The 20119-nt window shown below is 43.5% G+C and overlaps 1 protein-coding gene across 4 annotated transcripts in view; it reads right to left on the minus strand.

The window, feature by feature from the left end:
- Positions 1-435: 435 nt before the first annotated feature.
- dop1b (DOP1 leucine zipper like protein B) overlaps positions 436-20119 on the minus strand; it is a 40407-nt gene continuing 20723 nt past the window's right edge. For all 4 annotated transcript variants that reach the window (XM_036544753.1, XM_036544751.1, XM_036544750.1 and 1 more), the window contains exons 16-38: positions 19732-20000; positions 19368-19520; positions 18465-18565; positions 17969-18159; positions 15970-17554; positions 15085-15184; positions 14439-14633; positions 14004-14129; positions 12996-13130; positions 12109-12164; positions 11805-11909; positions 8963-9029; positions 8441-8588; positions 8238-8320; positions 7505-7614; positions 7033-7182; positions 6443-6504; positions 5949-6077; positions 4994-5130; positions 3041-3096; positions 2775-2927; positions 2008-2140; positions 436-1829 (exon numbers count right to left, since the gene is read on the minus strand). In XM_036544753.1, coding sequence (XP_036400646.1) covers positions 1581-1829; positions 2008-2140; positions 2775-2927; positions 3041-3096; positions 4994-5130; positions 5949-6077; positions 6443-6504; positions 7033-7182; positions 7505-7614; positions 8238-8320; positions 8441-8588; positions 8963-9029; positions 11805-11909; positions 12109-12164; positions 12996-13130; positions 14004-14129; positions 14439-14633; positions 15085-15184; positions 15970-17554; positions 17969-18159; positions 18465-18565; positions 19368-19520; positions 19732-20000 — 4493 coding nt within the window. In that variant the 3' untranslated portion in view covers positions 436-1580. The remainder of the gene's footprint in view (positions 1830-2007; positions 2141-2774; positions 2928-3040; positions 3097-4993; positions 5131-5948; positions 6078-6442; positions 6505-7032; positions 7183-7504; positions 7615-8237; positions 8321-8440; positions 8589-8962; positions 9030-11804; positions 11910-12108; positions 12165-12995; positions 13131-14003; positions 14130-14438; positions 14634-15084; positions 15185-15969; positions 17555-17968; positions 18160-18464; positions 18566-19367; positions 19521-19731; positions 20001-20119) is intronic.

Below are 20119 nucleotides of genomic sequence, written 5' to 3' on the forward strand. Positions count from 1 at the left end.
TTGTCCTGTGGGAGTTAAAAGTGAATTCAGTTTGATGGCCTGTTATGAGATTAAATAATATTAATCATTTTGCATCATATTTCAGCCTAGTTTTCCTTGTCAGTACCCAATGAAGGAATATACAAGGGAGAACCATATCAGTCAATAAATGAGGTAAAATATTATTTGAGTGGCATTTATTCATTCATCTTTAGAGGTAATTATTTTATTTACAGGGATTATCTCACTAGTTTTAATTATAGCAAGTAATTAGATCATTTATTTCAGAGAATTCTTAAATTTCCAATGTAAACATTAAGCATTCATGTAAAGAATAAAACATAAGACACTAATAGGATCATATTCCCAAGCCAAACAAAGAGATGAACAATTCCCTTCACTAAAACACATGCAAGCAAACAACTTTTAAGATGTAAGTTATATATGATGCTTGCTCTTTATGTGGCACAAATTAAACCATAAATCCTCAGAGTGAAGTCTAGACCCTTTGTTAAACATGAGGGCTTATCACAGTTTGAGTATGTTCCACATTGGCATGTAAGCTCAGAAATTCTACTATAGGAGGAAAAAGTGAATACTGTAATTGCAGTGTCTCATATTCACATTTTGTGGTGCCATTTTTAAAGAAGAATTAGGGATTTTTCTTTTTTTCACAATTTTTTATGACTGTGGTGTACATACCAACCAGTGCAGCATGAATAATCAAGAATAATTTACCCTCCCTATACCAAAACATTATAGCACTAATACCAGTGAACAAAGAACAAAGGATAACAACTGGATACACTAAGTAAGATTTTAAAGTCAGAGGATTTTTGGCCTTGGTTGGGGAAACACAGATATATCCTTATTGCTGTAGTCCTAACTTCCTCTACCTTTGCAGCTGGTTAAGTTATGGAGTTAATAAGGAACATTGTTTCAGAATCTTGCTTTGACCAGAAATAGCATAACTGAAAACAGTCAGCTCTGTTTGTTGGATGACTGATTTTATTCTATTCCTAACTCTGATGCCCTAACTACATTTATTATTCTGAGTGTCAGTCCTGCTTTTTTCAGATGGCCTTAAAACCTACAGAGGTGTGCATGGTCCTGAGGCACAGGAGTTTCCCAGCTTTGTTTCCACTGTCATACACACCCCTGGTGACACAGCAGGAAGGCCAATGTCTACTGCAAGAGGTGAGCAGAACTGATAGTCTCACATGCAACAGTATGCAGCTGTTTCTCCCCTAGACTGCCTGCATGGTTACAATCAGTAGAGCACATGGTATGTTGATAATCAGGCATTCTGTTAACCTCCTTCAGTGAAAGTGATTTTCTGCACACTTTCCTTATCCGATCTTCATCATATGCTTTAGGGTATGACTGAAAAACTGAGATAGTCAACGGACATTGGTTGTCTCTGAGAGAAGGCCTGGTTTGATTGTACAAGACCAGGTAGGACAGAATTGCTTATGACTCTATTGATAAATAAGACACTTCACCAGAAGTTCTATAGGGAAATAGCTAGTATTCACACACATACAGAACACTCAGGTCCATTCTGCATTGTCCCAGGGTTCCAAGCTCCATTGTTCCAGATTCTATGCATCCATGCTCTCCAGGAATTCCCCCCCGATGATCTGCTCTAGCTTTCTCAGGACAATGTCACTGTTTGGAGCTGGGTACTCTGCAACCAGCTGAGGCTGAGGGTTGCTGCCAGAACCCTTGAAGGAGCAGCCCAGGACCCTGAAGAAGGGCACCAGCTGGGTGATGCTGGAGATGGAAGGCAATGTGAGCAGGGGGAACTCCAGATGCTCTGAGTGGACCCCTTCACCTGTACCATTCAGGTCCTGGAATGAGAGACATGAGAGTCTGTGTAATTTCCACTTCCTGGAAACAGTGGCTGTTCTACAAAACAGTAGAAGCAAGCAGAGGGCTCAAAGTCTGGCATTTGAGTGTATCTTGGAGGGCCTCAGACTGAACTGGTCACGTGACTGTGGTATGCCCAGGTGCAATGCTCACTCTTACCCCAAATTTGGAGTGCAGTCCCTCCATTACCCTGATGATGTGGGGTTTGCAGTCCTGCTCTCCTTCCATGATGCTGTTCCCCAACCCACTATAACTGTCCACATCCACCTCAGGGACGAACGCCCAGCGGTACCTAGCCAGACACACAGAAACATATCAGGACCTCACATGTGACATGTGAAGTGAGGGGGAATGTAAGGGCAGCTGTAATGGGTTGGTGATGTCAGTGGAGACTAGTTTGGGTAGATTTTTAAGGTTGCTTCTTGCTGGTTGCCTCTAGCTGGTGAAGAAAACAAGTCCTGAACAAACTAATAGTTAATACGGCCTGCATGGCGCAGACACACTGATGCTATGATTTACATGTGGGGTACACTGCAAAGAGAATAAGCACACAATGTGGACTCTGAGTCAGATGTTAAGCACACTTCTGGGTCTGTACGCTAAGGCCAGACAGACACTTGGGATGTGTGTTTTGTGCCTGACCTTTTATATACTTAAAATAAGCAAAATAAAGGATTATTTGCAAGAAAAACTGACATGTCACAGTAATCAATCTGTGTGTTCGATACCATAGCTTGAAGCTTGAGATGCCGTATACACTACCTGCTAAATGGATTGGTGGATGTATTTAATAATGTTGGTCGTTCTGAATGTTTCTGATTTAGGGCCAAATGTTCTCGTGCTGATGTGCCGGTAAAAGATTGTTTAGGCTTGACTGCAGGAGAACCACACTGGGTGGAAGCCTAGGGGAATGGATTGGCACTCACATCTGGAACAGTGGCATCCTGTCTGGGGGGAAGGACAGTGCAGTGTCCAGGAACTTGCAGGCTGAAAGGTACATGTCCAGTTCGTTCTGGGAGAAGAAGACTGGGCCATTCCTCTCCTGGGCCCCCAGTGCCCCAGCCCCCTTGCTGAGGTTCCTGGTGAAGGAAGTGTGAAAACAGGCATGGTTCTGACAAAGCAACAAAGTCCATTTAAAGAACAATGATTGCAGAAGATGAGGTGCATTACAGCTACGTACAAAAAAACTTACTTTGAGATGTCTCTATCCTCCAACAAGGCCTTTTCCAGTTTAACAAACACACGGATCTGGTACGACAGGGAAAAAATATTGTGAAGAGAATGGTGATTTATTGCACATAAATGTAGGTGAGTACTTTAGTGAAAATCCACATATGCCCTATATCGGACCACAAATGCCTGTTTCTCACTACCTGTTCATCATTACTGAGAAATGTTTTGTGTGAAATATTCAGTGGGCTCTGCGAGATGAGAGATGGGAGACTATATCTCACTTTACCTAGGCAGATACATCTCCAATGGAGATGGAGTCAGGCTGTTGCTTAGGCAACAAGGGAGCAGATGAGGTGATCTGGATAATGCAGGGAAAAGATCTGCATTGGACTGAAATTCTGATATATAGTCACATTCCCATCTACTCATATATATTTATCACACTGAATTAGCAGTTATTCACTCGTGTTTGACTGCACATTGGATGTATTCTTTGCCACTTAATAATGGTTGAGTCTTTCCCTCTTTCTCCCTGAATGCATTGTGCTGCGTCAGGGAGTGTCTGTAGCATAGGACATGTCGGGGGTGGGATGAGAGGATGGAGATAAACATCACATCCCTAAGGGGGCCCTGACATTTAACAAGGGTTGCTGGTTGGCCAAGAAAGATAAGGGTTCAGCTGTGGGAAAGGGGTGTGTGTCTGTCTCATTCTAATCTTCCCCTGCAGGCTAGAATATGGGAAGGTGGATGGAGAGCAAAGAAAGCTCCGGTGGTTCAGGGTGCCCCCTTTGGTATATGTGTGTTCAAGACAAATGTCATTTTTCTTTTGATTATTAGTTTGCTACTAATTAATACTACTGTGCTTGTGTCTATTGTGGTTATTATTATTGGCTTGGTTGCCCAAAGGGCAAGCACACTACTGTTCTTGTGTGGCTTATTATTATTATTATTATTATTATTATTATTATTTATTCTTCTTCTAGCTTTAGTTGTAGTCTAAACCATTTGCTCTACAATCAAAAGACACAGAGGGAGGCAGAGAGGGAGATGGCATGTCTCTGTGAATTCAGACTCTACATGCATAAATTATACATCAAAACAGGATAACTTCTGCAGAGTCTCATATTGTCTCAGCATTGTGATGAACGGTTTTAGAATTATGTGCTGAGTTCAGCCACCACTCTAAGTCACGTGTACACATTCCTTTGTCTAAGAGAGTTCATGTCTCGCTATTTACATATCTTCAACAGAGCCAATCAGAGACAGCTGGTGTGAAGTTACTGCTCTGTCTCAGGCTCCAGCGCCAGACACAGAGGAAGGGGGGGAGGGAGGGAGGGAGCAACTCCAATAGTTTGCATGTATGGTCAATAATGCAAGAAGGCAACCACACATCGCATATTCTTCAGGAAATGCTCACAGATCTAGTTTATTCTTCTTCTAGCCTTAATTACGCCTACACCGTTCGAGCTACAGACACCAAACCAACACCAAATCTGCTGGCTTGTTCACCATTGGTGTTCTTGTATTTTTATACTTTTATACTTTTAAAGCTATTTTTTTAAAAAATTGCATAAAATTTACCCCCATTAAAAAGCATAGGAGTGAACTGGCTTTGAAAAATATGTATCTTTTTGAATTCTTATGCTCGAGGGGTACAAATTATACATCAAAATGTAGGAAAAATTGTGTGGATTCTGACAATGAGTTCATTGCTGTGATGAATGGTTTTTGAATTATCAGCCTAATTAGTTGCGGAGTTCAGCCGCCCGTCTAAGCCACATGACCACACTGCTTTCTCTCAGGCTGTGGAGCCGCGTCAGACACAGAGGGAAGGGGGATGGGCCATAAGATAAACAGATACAAAAGCTATGGACACGTGCTCACACGCATTTTCAGGAAATGCACACAAATCTAGTATCGAAAAAAATCAACCATGGCCGGGGGGGCAGAATTTGTCCTGTGGTGCTCTCACCAGTTCGGTGACCATGATGGGCCACAAAGAGGTGAGGTGCTGGGGTGAAATACGAAGCAGGAGCACCCGGAAGGTGAGGAACATCTGGGCCGCCACAGAGGCAGTCTGGCCTACACGTAGGTTCTCCGTTAGACGCTCTGGACAGAAACGGATATAGTGTCAGAAACATTTCTCTGACTTGTTATGACGAAACAGAATTAGTCCAGGCAGTTATATTCAACATTATTTACACACAAACTTTCAAGTTCCTGTGAAGACAAATCATTTTTATTCTCTCTGGAAAATCCACTATGGTACATGTACAGCACTTTCTAACAATCTAAACTGCAAAAATGCACAGCAGCAAATAAGATTTGATTGATTGACTAACTTGCTTTGCTCTGAAACCTTGCCATCCTATCTTTCATTTAATTTTATAATAGCATATAATCCGTGCACATTAGTGGAGAAAATATTCCCTCACAATTTCCAACTGAATGATGCAGTTTAAATATAGTATTTAATACATTTCAATTATAAATTTTGGCAAATATTACATATGAGTCCTTTGATTAAGCATAAACATTTAGCCTGTAATCAAATATACTAACAGTATAAATACTAAAAAAGGATTACACAAAGTAAATAAACTTTAACTAAAAGTTAAAAACAGACATATTGTATTGGCAGAGTAAAATCTGAGGTTGCTAAGCATGTGAAATCAATGTATTATTACAAGAAGGGATACCACAAGATGGGGATCTTGGGCGGGGGTGCTAACATTTGAGCTAATTTCCAACTCCTCATTCCAAGAGGTAAAAATAAAATCAATAAATATGGGAGCCATTTATGTTTGACTTTGTAAACAAACTGCCTCTGCTTTTCTTGTATCTTTTCCTCTTTTTTCGATTTCTGTCCCTGTTCAGCGTATATTCTCCAGGTATCGCTGCCTTCTGTCTAGTTGTTGGCTAGGTACCTTGAATGAGCGGCAGGTAGAGGTGGTACTGGTCCCGCTCCCCACTGAACATGGCAAAGGCCTGGCGCTTCAACAGCATGGCCTTCTGCTCATAGTTGGGAAAGAGCTTAAGGGAGCTGCTCTGCATGCCTAACAGACACAGACAGACAGACAGTCACACATCACACTTCCTGCCACTCCATCAGGCTTGAGCAGTAAGTGCCACAAACATACATCCAAAAAGGTGGCTATATCAGACATGCTCTGATGGGGCACATAGCATTCAGCTGATCTGGGGATCAGAGTTCAGAGCTCACAGGGAAAGGATCCTACTCTTGTATTTCACTGTTGTTCATGCTCATTTATGTTTTCTCCTTTATCAATATTTACTTCAAACCACATTAACACCAATGAAAATGTGGCCATCGGCCATGCCTGTATGCATCAGACCATACTGTATATCATGAATGTTATTTTTTGTACAATGTTATTTATGGTAGAGCTCAGATACTCACTCATCAGGTCTTTGAACATGGTCTTTTCATGGGTCAATAGATGGTCAATGATGGACTGCCAGCTGTAAGAGAACTGGTGAATTCATTTGGAAGAGAATGTCTGAAGCATATATATTTTATATACATTAAGATTAAGATAATGGGAAACATGCACTCAAAGACATTTTGATCTAAAGACTTTCTTAGGCAAATATAAATTGTGAATTTGATGCCTATGTATGACTTTCTCTCAAAAGAAAGAAAAGTGTGTCCAAATTATATACTTACACACCTCAATTGTGTAGTATATTTACTATGATATAAATGTGGATGTATAAACATTAAGCTAGGTATAATTCAAATACTGTGAAACTGTCATCTTACTTATGTTCTTTACAACAATGGCAGCAGAATTCTTGAATTATAAACTATTCAGCTGAAATACTGAATTGTGATTAACAACTATGAAGTACCCATACATATGCAACATGCTGTGACATTCTTGCACAAAACGTAATGTAGCCTGGGATTAACGCAGGTCTGTAATTATGACAAAAAACATTATTGGATTAAGTAAAAGGTGGGTGCCACTTCCCCCCAACAGGTCTTACTGGGGGGCACAGGAGGTGTCCATGTGGAAGAAGAGGGGGTCCATGTACAGATCAAAGGCTTCCTTCTTCCAGGCCCGCTTGGTGTAGGCATATCCACTCAGACTGCTAAGCAGCTGGGCACCAGCACAGAAGCTCGGCATATTGTAGGTGCTGCAGAACCAAGAACAGGTCCCAGAGGAGCTGTAAGTAACCCCTTAAATAGCAGGTTCCAGACACTGTACACAGGGTGTTTACCTCACCATAAACTCACCATTGTAGCCTTCCCTAGTAAGTTTTCTACTGCACATAACAGCAAAATTAGGGAAAGCAGGATATGAAACAAGACAGATGATATACATTCATATGCATGCGTGAGTGTTTGCCTGCTTGCTTGTGTGTATGGGTGTGTGTTATAATGTGCGTGTGAGTGCTTGCATACTTGTGTGTGCGTGCATGTGTTTGTGCGTGGGGTTTGATTTTTTGTCGTATTTACCTGTGATTTTTCAGGTAAGGAAAGACATAGTACATGAGGCGTGAGATGAGTGGCACTGCTTTCTCCTTCTCATCACTGCGGTACACCATATCCAGGAGAGGAGCCAGTACCTAAGGCATGTCAGCAGTCAATCAATATACACACACACACACACATGCACACACACACACAGACTACTTCATGGTTTTGTATGTTGTGTAACCTCAGAAGTGCAACTATGTCATTTGCACCTTTGACTATTAATTCGTACCTCCACCTACTCACACTTCCACCTATTTATTCACAAGAAAAAGCAACAATATCTTATAAAATGTGATGCCAACCCTATATCATTAGTCGCCAGATACCGGATGCCCTCCTGCTGTGACAATGAAAAGATACAAAGTGTTGCTCTTCCAGCTTGAGAGCTCCACTACAGTGTTGTCACAATTTTTCTTTTGGTTTACCTGCTTGGATTTCCTCATTTGTGTGGAGGGCAAGAAGCTACATTGTAACCTGCTCAGGTACTTAAAAGTAGTGTACTGGCCTCCCTCAAACTCTTATCGGATTGGCTCTCTTGAGCAACATAAGGATTATTATTTATGATATTATATTACGTTATATTATATTATATTATATTATATTATATTATTTTCTCAAGAAATAAAAATGAAGACAGGAAGCTGTCTTTATGGAAGAGACAGATCTCTCTTAGCGGGGGGTTAGAGATTTTATTCACCACAATGAGTCTTACCTCAGCCAGCAAAGTGAGAGCCTGGACACTGTAGACAGATGGTGCAGATGAGGAGACCATGGTGTTGGCCTGGACATCAGAGTCTATGAGGGGCAGGCAAATGATGCACTCACAACTGTTTTACAAGCATGTCTGCATGCTCCATGACCGTGTTTTATCAGATAAATCCATTCTAAAGGAGTGGCTGCTGTCTCCATAGTTACCATAGAGGTCCATGTCCTCTGGATCCTCCTCCTCGAGACACACCTGTGGCTGGGCTTTAACCTCCAGGTTGCGACTAAGCCAGCTAGTCTGCTCCAGGGAGGAACCTGCCACACTTCCAACTGCCTCCAGGATCCGCTGGGTCACCTCCTACAGGTGGTCACATGGATACAGTCAGGGACAGCCAGGTAGCTGTGACGCACCTGTCTCTGACTTCAGCATGCAAGGAGCACTCTTGCTAGGTGCACCTCTAACAGACAAGATTATATGCCAATTAGACCCTTAAAGTCAGTCAGAATTAAATCATCAGTGTTGATGTGTTGCCCTGAAATATCGCTAGTTGGTGTTATAAGAGAGCCCTGAACCCTAGAGAAAAGCATCTGTCACCTTAAATGGAGGACTTTGTGTGTAAAAATCCAAGGCCTCAGTGATGCCTATCCAGGAATGTGAATATACCGCTAGGGCCTCTGTTGACTGGAAAGCAGTAGTCCCATATTGTACCTCTCACTGACTACCAATCGTACCTGTATGTCTCTTGTGTCTTTCTTGTTATCTAGATTGGGAAGCCTGTTCACAAAGTCATTAAGGATTCTGTAGGGAAAAATAAAGGAAGCACAATAAAACACAAAAGAACATAGGAATAATTATTTACCATTGCTGTAAAGTGGTCAGTGAAACAGGACAGCAAAGTTGAAGTGAGTGGTTGATGCATGTTTCCATATTCATGGTGATAAATGTGGGATGTACATCAAATATGGATAGTTTAGTACACTGGACATACAGACCTGAGGCCAGGTCCACACAAACAGCTAGGGGTGTGCAAAAATATCGTTTTTTCCCCGATTAATGGTTTTTTAAAATTTGTCCGATTCGATATCGATCTGTAAAATTTATGGATCTATCTTTTAGGCTAATATGCATTTTTTCCGGTTTTCTAGGTTCATTTCCAAAATGGTTAAACATAGCCAGAGAATTAAATAGACGAGCTCTGACATAGCCTAAAGGCAATTACAAGTCCCCCCTCATTAGATGTCGCTCTCTCGTTTAACTTTTAACGTTTAACAACCTGCGAACGCATAGAGGAAAACCTGTTACATCAATTTTTTTTTTTAACTGTGATGCGACCTCTCAGTGTTCACCATGGCTAACCATACGGTCACACGGACGACACAGGAGAGAGACAAAGCGACCAGCTGCCATTCATTTTCAATGAGAGTTGGCGATTTACAGCGACAAGACACAAGTGGCCTTTGGCTTTGCAACTAGGTGGGGCTAAAATAGACTAGACTCGAAGTTTGTTTTAAGCAAATACTGAGCGATGCGACACGGTGACGGCAGCGTGACACACGTTGGTGAAACGAATGATCCAACATTTTGGTTCCAGTCAAACACGGAGGAGAAGCTTATCGTGGCAGTGTCTCGTTTCCCCATACTCTACAATTTGTCTCTTGATACGTACAGAGATATAAATTTAAAAAATGATGCGTGGAGAAGGGTGTCTGAAATCGTGGAGATGCCTGGTATATATATTCATATATTTTTGCACTGCAGTCACAGCTTTTTAGCTTTAACTTTAATACAGTGCACAACCACTACCTAGCTACCTAGCTAAACTGAACAGCAACACTTGCTCACGAATGCAATATAATTTATCGCAACTCAAGAGAAACGTAGTTGTTCATGTTCGTTTGCTAGGTTGCTATCTGCTAGCTAGTTGTTCATATTAGACTAGCAAGAAAAGGTTGTTCACAATTGCAAAGTTGCTACTGGCGGTCAGCTACGTTTTGTCAGTCATTGTAGCTACCTTACGAACCAGCTTTCCCTGAGTTAACTAATGCAAACGCATCGCTGCTTCGTGTCATTAATATAGGCAATGATACACGTTGGTTTTATTTTTAAGCAACTATACCCATGTGTTCCTCACATAAAAAGATTTTGGTATACAGCCATGCGTCGCTTAACGATACGTTCTGTGAAACAGGACGTTATGTGATTTGTGTGCGAACACCATACTATTCTCAGCAAACCTATATGAAATAGGCACGATATTGGATGCTGCTGCTTACGAGTCGAAGCATACACTGTTATACGGCAAACTTTTTAATTGTAAGTATGCGACGTTCACATTAAAACAACAATATTAACCTCTTCGTAGGCTAGTAAGTACAGTAGGGTAGCCTACAGTACTTACATAAGACATTAGCATAGCGTTTAATACATATGCGTTTATTATGACTATCAAGACATATGTATTACATGGTATACTATGTACTGTACCATTATACGCCTGGCAGCGCAATCGTTTTATTTCCATGAGACATCAGATACACGTGTTGCGTGCGGGAAACGTTGCCTTCACTACATCCGGTTACGTCCGCTATGATCGGGATTTTGAAACTTTATTATAACCTTATGGACTACGGATGTATATGCGAACGGACGTTGTCCGAATGGACGTTAAGCAGCGCATGACTGTACAAAGCTTTGGCCTTTTCTTCAGTGATTTTCACAATTTGCTTCCAGTGACTCTGCATTTATAAATTTGTGTTCCCCTTTTAAACATCTATCCAAACATGGGAAGCTGCTATAGTATTTCATATCTCATTTGTAATCAAATCAATATCGAATCGAATTGGATTGAATCGAATCGTTATCTTGTGAATCGGAATCAAATTGAATTTGGGGCATCCGTGCCAATACCCAGCCCTACTAACAGCCATACACCAAAGCATTTTTTATCCATAAGCAAATTAAGTAGGTTTTGTGTAGGTACTACTGTGTAGCTATTAAAGTGTACATACGGCTGTGTAGGAGCAAAACTGGTAAACCTCACTGCCCCTGTGATTAGTGTAGGTGGTTTTTGGACTCTCTTGGCTATCAAGGCCAATAGAATGACCCCCCTTTGACCATGCAAGCCATCAGCACAATAATACAAGTGTCAATCACTGATTATGTACAGAAATCTTAGAAAGGATTCCTGAAAATATAGGTTAGATACTTGATAGACAAGTGAGGAAGTTTACCATACTGGGGGAGTGAGGTAGAGTGGGATTTGCCCTCCCCCACTTCCTCCCCTCATACCCCTAGCTATAGCAACTAACAGGGAAGATGTGACCATCCTTCCCTACCTTTCAGCTGGGAGCACTCTGTGCCCCACAGATAATATGTATATCATGTTACTGTCAGCAACACATAAAAATAGTCACAACTAGGCAGAAAACATAGAGGTAGGAGCCAGACACAGGGATCCCTAATCACTTTCAAATGGAAAGGCAGAACTAACTGGTGGTGTGCTATGATGCAGCCTTTCTCCTGAGAGAGCATCGGCAGGCAGAAATAACTGGTGTTTGTTAAATGCTGACTCACCCCAGGAGCAGGAAATGACCCGGTGCAGCCAGATTTAACTGCACTGACTCTTTCAGGAGGTTGAGAAGAGGAGTGACATTCTCCTGGAGGGTCTGTGCAGACAAACTGAGAAACAGGACATGAACCATTGACATCTACACTGGTGCAAAACCCACGTCTGCTTTGGGAACCCTGGTGATTCTTTTTTCATGTCTTACATCTTACAGTTCCTATTACACTGGATGTACACAGTGCTGCAAAACTTGTGGTCAATGGAAACAGTTGAACATTAATGATCACATCACTATGTATGGCAGTTTCTCACCCCTGCATGAAGGCAAAGCTGAACTGAAGCATTGGAATGTCAACCAAGGTAGACTTCTGCAAGAGAGGAGGAGACAGTTAAAAAAAACTGATGAAATCCTCACCTATTACCCACAATCCTCATATACTACCCACCCATTACCCATAATTCAGTTCCATTCCATTTCATTTGTATTTTTCACAAAACAGCATTACAGAGACCCTGGGCCTGAACCCCCAAGACCAAGGATACAGCAACAGAACTAAATAAAAACTCTTACTAAAAGGAAGAAACCTTTAGCAGAACCTGACTCAAAGGGGTAACCCTACTGCCTCTGGGAGCCCATTTGCCTCTATATAGTAACAGTCCTCATCTACATTTACATTTATTCATTTGGCAGACACTTTCATCCAAAGCGACTTACAAGTGAGGTACAATACAAGTGAAAAACCATATACAGTCAACAATATTAGAAGCACTGCATGACAAAGTTCCAAAGGTTGCCCAGGCAAGGTACATTACCCATAATCCTCACCTATTATCCATAGAGGTTCAATAGTTCTAATCAACATTTTTAAAATATCTAAAGTTTTGATGTGTTTGTATTGTAATGCATCACATGTCAATATCACTAATGTAGTCTTAGGAAGCAGAGATTTAGTAAAACTTCTGGTATGTGTGTGTGTGTGTGTGTGTGTGAGAGTCAGTGTGTGTGTGTGTGTGTGTGTGTGTGTCCATGGGTATGTCTGTATGAGTGAGTCTGAGTGTGTCTGCGAGTGTGTGTCTGTCTATGTCTTTGTGACTGAGTGAGTGAGTATGTGCGTGTATGTGTGTGTGCCTGGCTGTGAGTTTGAATGTCTGTGTATCTGTGTCTATGAGTGTGTGTCCACAAGAGAATTGGGGCACACCTGGTCTCCTTTGATCTGGTGGGGCTTCTTCACCACCTCTTTGACCAGCTGCAGGATGGTGTCAGTATGGAGTGTGCTCAGAGACTTCACCAGGTCCACAATGGCCTGACGGGACTCACTGGCCACTGGAAAGATCTACACAGAGACCAGAAAGGACCAGTCACAGAGCCATTACAAAATCCCTGTATCGATACCAGTTATAACTACTATTCAAAATCTAGCCATTTCCCTCCTTTCACATTTTCCAGACATATCTAATGGATCACCTCTGAAACCAGGACTGGCTCTGCGCATGAGTTTGCCTGTCTGTGTGAACTGAGTAACAAAAAATACTGTGGACACATTAAGAAGAAATTTGGTGAAATGCAGGAAAAAGGTTCCAATGTCAGACCAAATACAACAGTTAAGCGATCACAAAGGTATGCATTTCAGCGGATAACTGCATTTACAAAAAAATTACAGTTTCAAAATCATTTATCCAGTCTGTCAACTTTCACGGAACTCAGCAGCAGGTTGTGAACAAACTCTCATCACTAAACTATACAAGAGAAACTGAATATACTCTCATCACTAAGCTATAAAAGAGGAACTGAACGCATATTCATTATTAAACACTTGCAGTTAGAACAGGTGAGACCATTTATATGATCGATAATGAGTAATCCCCAACAAAACATGGTAGAAGACTACCAGAGGCCCAAATTGTGTATCTGCATGGAAGCTAAAAGCCAAGCTCATAAGATCTGAAGCCAAGATGGATATAGTCAGAGAACCCTGCTGGACAGAGGTAGTAGTGCATCTGGGAAGGAAACTCCCCAGATATTGGCATGTCCCTGCAATGTGACAATGATGCCATGATGATTGTGTCAACTGCTCCATTGTAGAGCCACAATCTGCAACACTGGTCTTTTTGGACTAATGGGGAACAAATAATTTAAAATTCAATTGTATGACCTCTGCTGAACAGTGTGAACCACAGCATAGGGGTACTGAAGTCAGAGATCACACCTTGTTTTTGTTGTGGCTTCCCCTGCTCTTTCGGCTGTTCCACACGGCTGCCACCGATGCCATGACCTGCACTCCAAACTGCATCATGAGAGGGTTCAGGAACCCCAACACCTTCTGCCTCAGGATCTGATCCAGAAAATACACCAAAACAATTCCTTACTGTCAGCAGGAAGATTATCTAGTCACAACTCAACAACTGGTCTACAGCAATTTCACATTTCCTCCAAAACAGGTCACAGAAAAAGCATGCAGATATACAGTCCTTTAATATATATCCATATTTATATATGACCAACTGAACACAGTATCACTTCCGTGTAATAAGCCTTTGCAGTTTATACCAAGACCTTGGCTTCTCTGTCATTTCTGTTAAGGGTCATAGTGACACACACAGCTGCACTCTCAGCCCCATGCTGCTGTGGGACCAGTAGTTACCTTGGTGCTCTTGAAGTAGAGGGAGGTAGAGGTGTTCCTGCCGCAGCTAAGAGCAGAGTTGGGGCTCTTCCTCTGTGTCTCCTCCCTCCGGACCACACCCCACAGCAGGGCCATGCTGTTCAGCATTCGTGGCAGCTCCTCGAGGATGGCATTACGAGCGTTACGTATATCTGCCAGGTCAGGCACCATGGGACACTGGGAAGAGAGAGAGGAGACATGAACAGATGACAAACACAGACTGAGGTAATATATCCAAAAAATATTCCAGAGTGTTCACAACACTACATATTAAAATGCCTCCTTTTCTGTTCTACTAAAGAGAACATTAAAATAACGGCACAGGAACTGTGCTCGTAAACAGAGGACTTCAAGTTCACACCCAGACTGGGGCACTGTGCCATTGATGTCCTAAACAAGAATTAAATTCACCAAATGTAAAAATGGACAACAGGTTCTACAAGGCACACCTAACAAGGACATGCAGTGAGCAACTAAGTAATCCAACTGAAGCAGGAGAGCAGGTCTGTTCCTAGGAGCAGAGCAGAGCTGTGTGACCAGTTTATCTGGAGCCTGGGCCCTGGATTACTTCAGTAATTACCCAAGTGAGTGCCACACAAACAGATGAGCTAATGGAATGTAGCCTCACCTTCCTGTTGTCTAGCAGGCAGTAGTGAGTGATGGTGGTCAGGCCTTCCATTAGAGTAAGAGGGTAATCGGGTGCAATGTTCTCCCTTTTTGGACTCCAGCTATTCACAGGGGGGAACAACAAACACATGAACACCTTTCTCCAAATCAGAGATTGATTGCTGTCAACAGAGAAGCAAAGGTTCACACTGAAACACACTATTAGCTGACTATACTCAAGGCCACAGGCCCCCAGGGGAAATATTCAACTGATCCAAAAGAATAGTATATGAGTCAAGGATAAGTCTGTATACTTAAGTGCATATATTAGCGTACCAGTTTTTCATTTGAATTAGGCAAAGTTCATTCTTACATTACCTACCAATATCAGGTGTTTGATGTATGCTCAAGCAGTCATAGCTGATGGGACACGTTACTTTGCACAAAGATAGGTATTGTTTGATTTGCTAAATACAGCCATCACTTGGTTTCTAACATGTATGTCCATTTCTGTTTAACTGTATGTAATATATAATTGTTGAAAATGCATGCACATTTGTGTTCTCAGCCTTGTATGTCTGACACTGGCTCTTGTTTGTTTGTAGATGGCGGTGCCCTTAGTATAAGGTTTCATGCCGTTTTGTTGGATGCCCTTTGTGCTTGACTTCTGGAGCAGCTTTAGATAAACGCTGGATGTCAACTGGATATATACAATGTAAATGTAACATTATATACTCATGTTTTATGTAGTTCTGAATAAATACAACATCTACAGAGCATCTGCTAAGTGACAAATGTAACTGTAAAGTTAAGATACTCTAATTTAAAACAAAATATTATTTACTCCTGTCTTCCTCTGTGCAGCAATCAAAGAGTTTCTAGCAGGGGCAGGAGAAGGTTGAAATACCTCTGGCTGATTTTGGCGGACTCATGCTCATAATGCTTGACTAGGTCATCCAGGTTCTTGCAGATCTGGACAATGAAAGGGGTGACGGTGACGGCCAGTGAGCGGCCCAGGTAGGGCAGGGAGGCGCAGATCAGAGAGACCCATGGTGGGTGCATGGCATAGCCATACTGAGGCTGCAGGGCGCGGGCGGCAGCCGAAACAAACATGCCCTGTGAGGGAATTGGCTGAGCCTGCACGTACTGCAATGCACGGATGGACTGCTGGAAGAGCATGGCTGTCTGCCACTCTTTGGCCAGCGGGGAAGTGGCAGGGATGTCTTGCCCCTCAGAGACCCTGCCTGGCCACACATGGTGTTCCAGCACAATCAACACCTGCAGCAGCTTCAACAGCTCCATCTGTAGGGGCTGTTCACTCCACACTGGGCCCTGCCCCAGGCTGATTAGGCTCTCCTCAGAGAGCCCACCCTGCTCCTCCAGGAGCTGCTCACCCCTATCTCCTCTGGACTCCACTGGTCTCTGGCTAATGTACATGGAGGCCGACAATGACAGCAAGATGTACCGCTGCACCTCACACCCAGAGAGCAGGTGACGGATGAAGTCCACGTTCCGGCCATCCTGGACCCCAGTCAGGCAGACCAGCTGGCTCATAAGGTGGGTCAGCACCTCCACGCTCTTCACCTGGACCTCACGGTTCCCAGGCAGGTCCCATGGACCCAGGCTGAGGTAGCAGGGGTAGTAAGACCGCAGGAAGCGGAGACAGAGGCAGGTGAGCAGCTCCGCCAGCAGGGAGAATGGGCAGGGTGAGGGTGACTGTGCCTGCAGGCGGCCATAGAAGCTGCGGCCCTCCAGAGCCTCGCGGTGTCGCTGCAGGAGGTTGTAGATGAGGTTGAGGTGGGCAGTGGAGCTGGTGTCCATGCCAGTGGTGGAGATGGCTTCCACGAAGTGGCGGCCATTGGTCTTGAGGAGGGTCTCCAGCACAGAGAAGGCATAGAGCACACGTGTGGAGTCGTAGGGCTGCAGATATAGCAGCATGTGCCTGAAGAGTGAATCGATGGCCTCCCGCTTCTCTTGTTGCTGCTTCAGGAGGCGCGAACGTGCAAGGGCCTCCAGCTCCAGGTCATCCTCATCGCTCGACAGAGAATCTGAGACCTGCGTCTGGTCTGAGTCATTCCGCTGGAGCCCATTGGGGATGGCCTTTTCCATGCTGCTGTCATAGTAGGGGTGCTGCAGGTAAGGGGCGGAGCCTGAGCTGGAGTTTTCAGTGGAGAGCTGCGCACCACTGGTATCAGCCGACTCCGTGTGCTCGCTGTCCTCTCCCTCTTCCTCTTCCTGCCTCCCCTCACCATCCTCCTCCCCATCTGTGTCCTTGCTCCTACTCCTGCCATTCTCAGGGGCATCACCCTGTGGTATCACCCTCACTGTCTCTGGAATGTGCTCCACCTCTGCCCACAGAGCCTCGCGGTCCACTATGGTCACACGGCTCAGCAGGCTCTCCTCTGATAGGCTGTCACTTAACATGACATCATTGGACCTTCCATAATCATGGGAAAATGTGAACTCTTTGCAGCTCAATAGCTTCAGCTTCCCTAAAGAGAAATAATGAATTACTGAAGTGATCCAGTTCTGATCTGGTTTACAATAACCACTGTAGATGATAGCTATGGAAGAGCAGGCCTTTTCACAGTGCGTGAAAACAACTCTGACAGTACAGGGACCAGATATTCAGCTACCCTTAGATTTACATTTATTCCTTTAGCGCTTCTTACAAAAAGGGTATTTTAATAGCGTCCAGCATGCAGTCATATCCATCGGAAAGTTTTAGGAGCACATCTTCTACCACCATGACCTACGGTTTCTTACATACAACAGGGATTCACAATGCACTGAAATTCTGAAATCAGGGGTAGACCTGGCCATTTTACATCTCTGCCTCAACTTCATGGAGCAATGAACTTATGATGGGAAATCTGAGTCACATGGGGGAGCTCTTCCTCACGCACCCACAGTCAGGTTCTGTTTGATGTGCTGGATGGAAGAACGCTGGGTCCTGGGGTGGAGCAGGAGAAGCAGGACTGGTTCTAGGATGCGGACTACATCATTAAGGGAGAAGGCCCGGACCAGCCAGCTCTGTCCAGCTGCACTGATGGATCCATCCGGGCTGTTCAGGCTGTCCAGAACCACGAACAGAGACCTGAAACACATAAACTTGAGTTATAAGGCAACACAGATCAGTGCATCAAAGGAGAAGGGAGATCAGGAGATCAGAGGACAGATCAGTACTGTAGGGTCAGAGCAGAGTTGGGGTCAGTTCCGTTTCAATTCATTTCCTGAGTCATGAACTGAAAATTACCAGCACTGTCTATGAAGACTATTCAGTTCATGAATTGAATTTCATTTCATTCCCAGAATTCAACTGAATTCAACTGGAATTGACCCCAACTTTCATTGATTCAATAATTACAAGACTTAAAGCACCTGTAACACAGGCATCCTGACCTGTCAAAGGAACGGTTCAGCGTCATGGTCCGATTGTTTTGGATCTCTCGGGTCAGATGCCACAGAACTGAGAACCTGTGAAGGGCTTCCAGGCGGACCATCTGACACATGCATACACACACAGACACACAAATGCACACCCACACACACACGCACACACACACACACAAAACACAGCCACACACATGCATGAAAAAGCATACACACAAACAGGCACACAAATGCACACACAAACACATACATCAACACACACACACAAACAAACAAAAACACACAAATACAAAAAGAATTGTATTAGGCTCACCCTATACATTTTTATGACTACTCTGAGTATGGGCATAGCACATACAATATCACACTTAACAACTGATTTCTATGTGCCTGTGTACAGTGTAATTGTGTGGTATGTGACTGTGTGCAGTGTAAGTGTATGGAATGTGTGTATGTGCAGTGTAAGTGTGCGGTATGTGTGTGTGCAGTGGAGGTATGTGTCATGTGTGTGTGCAGTGTACGTGTGTGGTATGTGTGTGTGCAGTGTAAGTGTGTGGTATGTGTGCGTGCAGTGTAAGTGCATATTTCCTGAAACACTTTGAGGATTTGAAACTGCAGCCACTATGCCCATAGTTGCCAAACCACCATGTCACACTACAGCGAAGGGAGTAGGTATATGTGTGTGGTATGTGTGTGTAGCATAAGTGTGGTTTGTGTATGCATTGCGTGTTATTACTGTCTGGATGTGACTATACATGATATGATTATATGCTATGTCGGTGTTTAGTACTGTGTGACTAATGAAATGTTACTGTATATTGTAAACCTGTATTGTGTGAATGAGTGAGTGAGTGAGTTTTAACGTGAACCTGTGTTGTGTCTGTGAGTGTGACTGGATGCAGGACCCTGTACCTTGTCCCGGTGCAGTAATGCTAGGCAAATAATGTCCTCACAGATGGCAGGGGAAGGTGCCAGGCAATGTAGTCGATAGAAGAGCTCCACACAGGAGATATGGTGTTCCCGCCGTTCTGTATCTAGCTGTCCCCACAGTACCTGGGCCACATGCTGGGTAATGGGGTTCATTCGCATTACACCTGAACTAAACACCATTCCATAATAACATCCCACTACCCCATAACACACTGAAAGGTCAGGTGATGTGTTCCATACGCCCCAGGCTGAGATTATAATCCATCACAGAGGAATATTATTTTTTATCACGAATGTTATAAAAGTTAATGGAGACATGAAACAAGGGCAGGGTGTCACTCTGTACCTGGTAGAAGTTGGTGCTCTTCTCAATGGCTGCCAGGACTCTGGGGTATATGGGAGGCACAGTGACCATTTGCAGCCGCCCACAGAAGGGGTTGTTCTCTGAGCTCTTGTAACGGAGGTTCTTATCCTCTATGACCAGGGCCAGAGACTGCGAGTGATTGATAAGCTCCAGCAGGGAGGACATGGCCACATGCTGGATGTGGTAGTCTTTGGACAGGCAGCACACCATCAAGGATCTCAACCACAGAGGGAGGGTGTCCTCATCATTGCCTGTTTAAAGACGACAACAACAAAACTGCATCAGAACCTACTCCTTTCTCTGTAGTGTGACATGGTGGTTTGGCAACTATGCAGGGGCTGCAGGTTGAAATCCTTCTTTGCACAAGGGT

The sequence above is a fragment of the Megalops cyprinoides genome, chromosome 14 (assembly GCF_013368585.1).
Source record: "Megalops cyprinoides isolate fMegCyp1 chromosome 14, fMegCyp1.pri, whole genome shotgun sequence".
NCBI classification, from domain to species: domain Eukaryota; kingdom Metazoa; phylum Chordata; class Actinopteri; order Elopiformes; family Megalopidae; genus Megalops; species Megalops cyprinoides.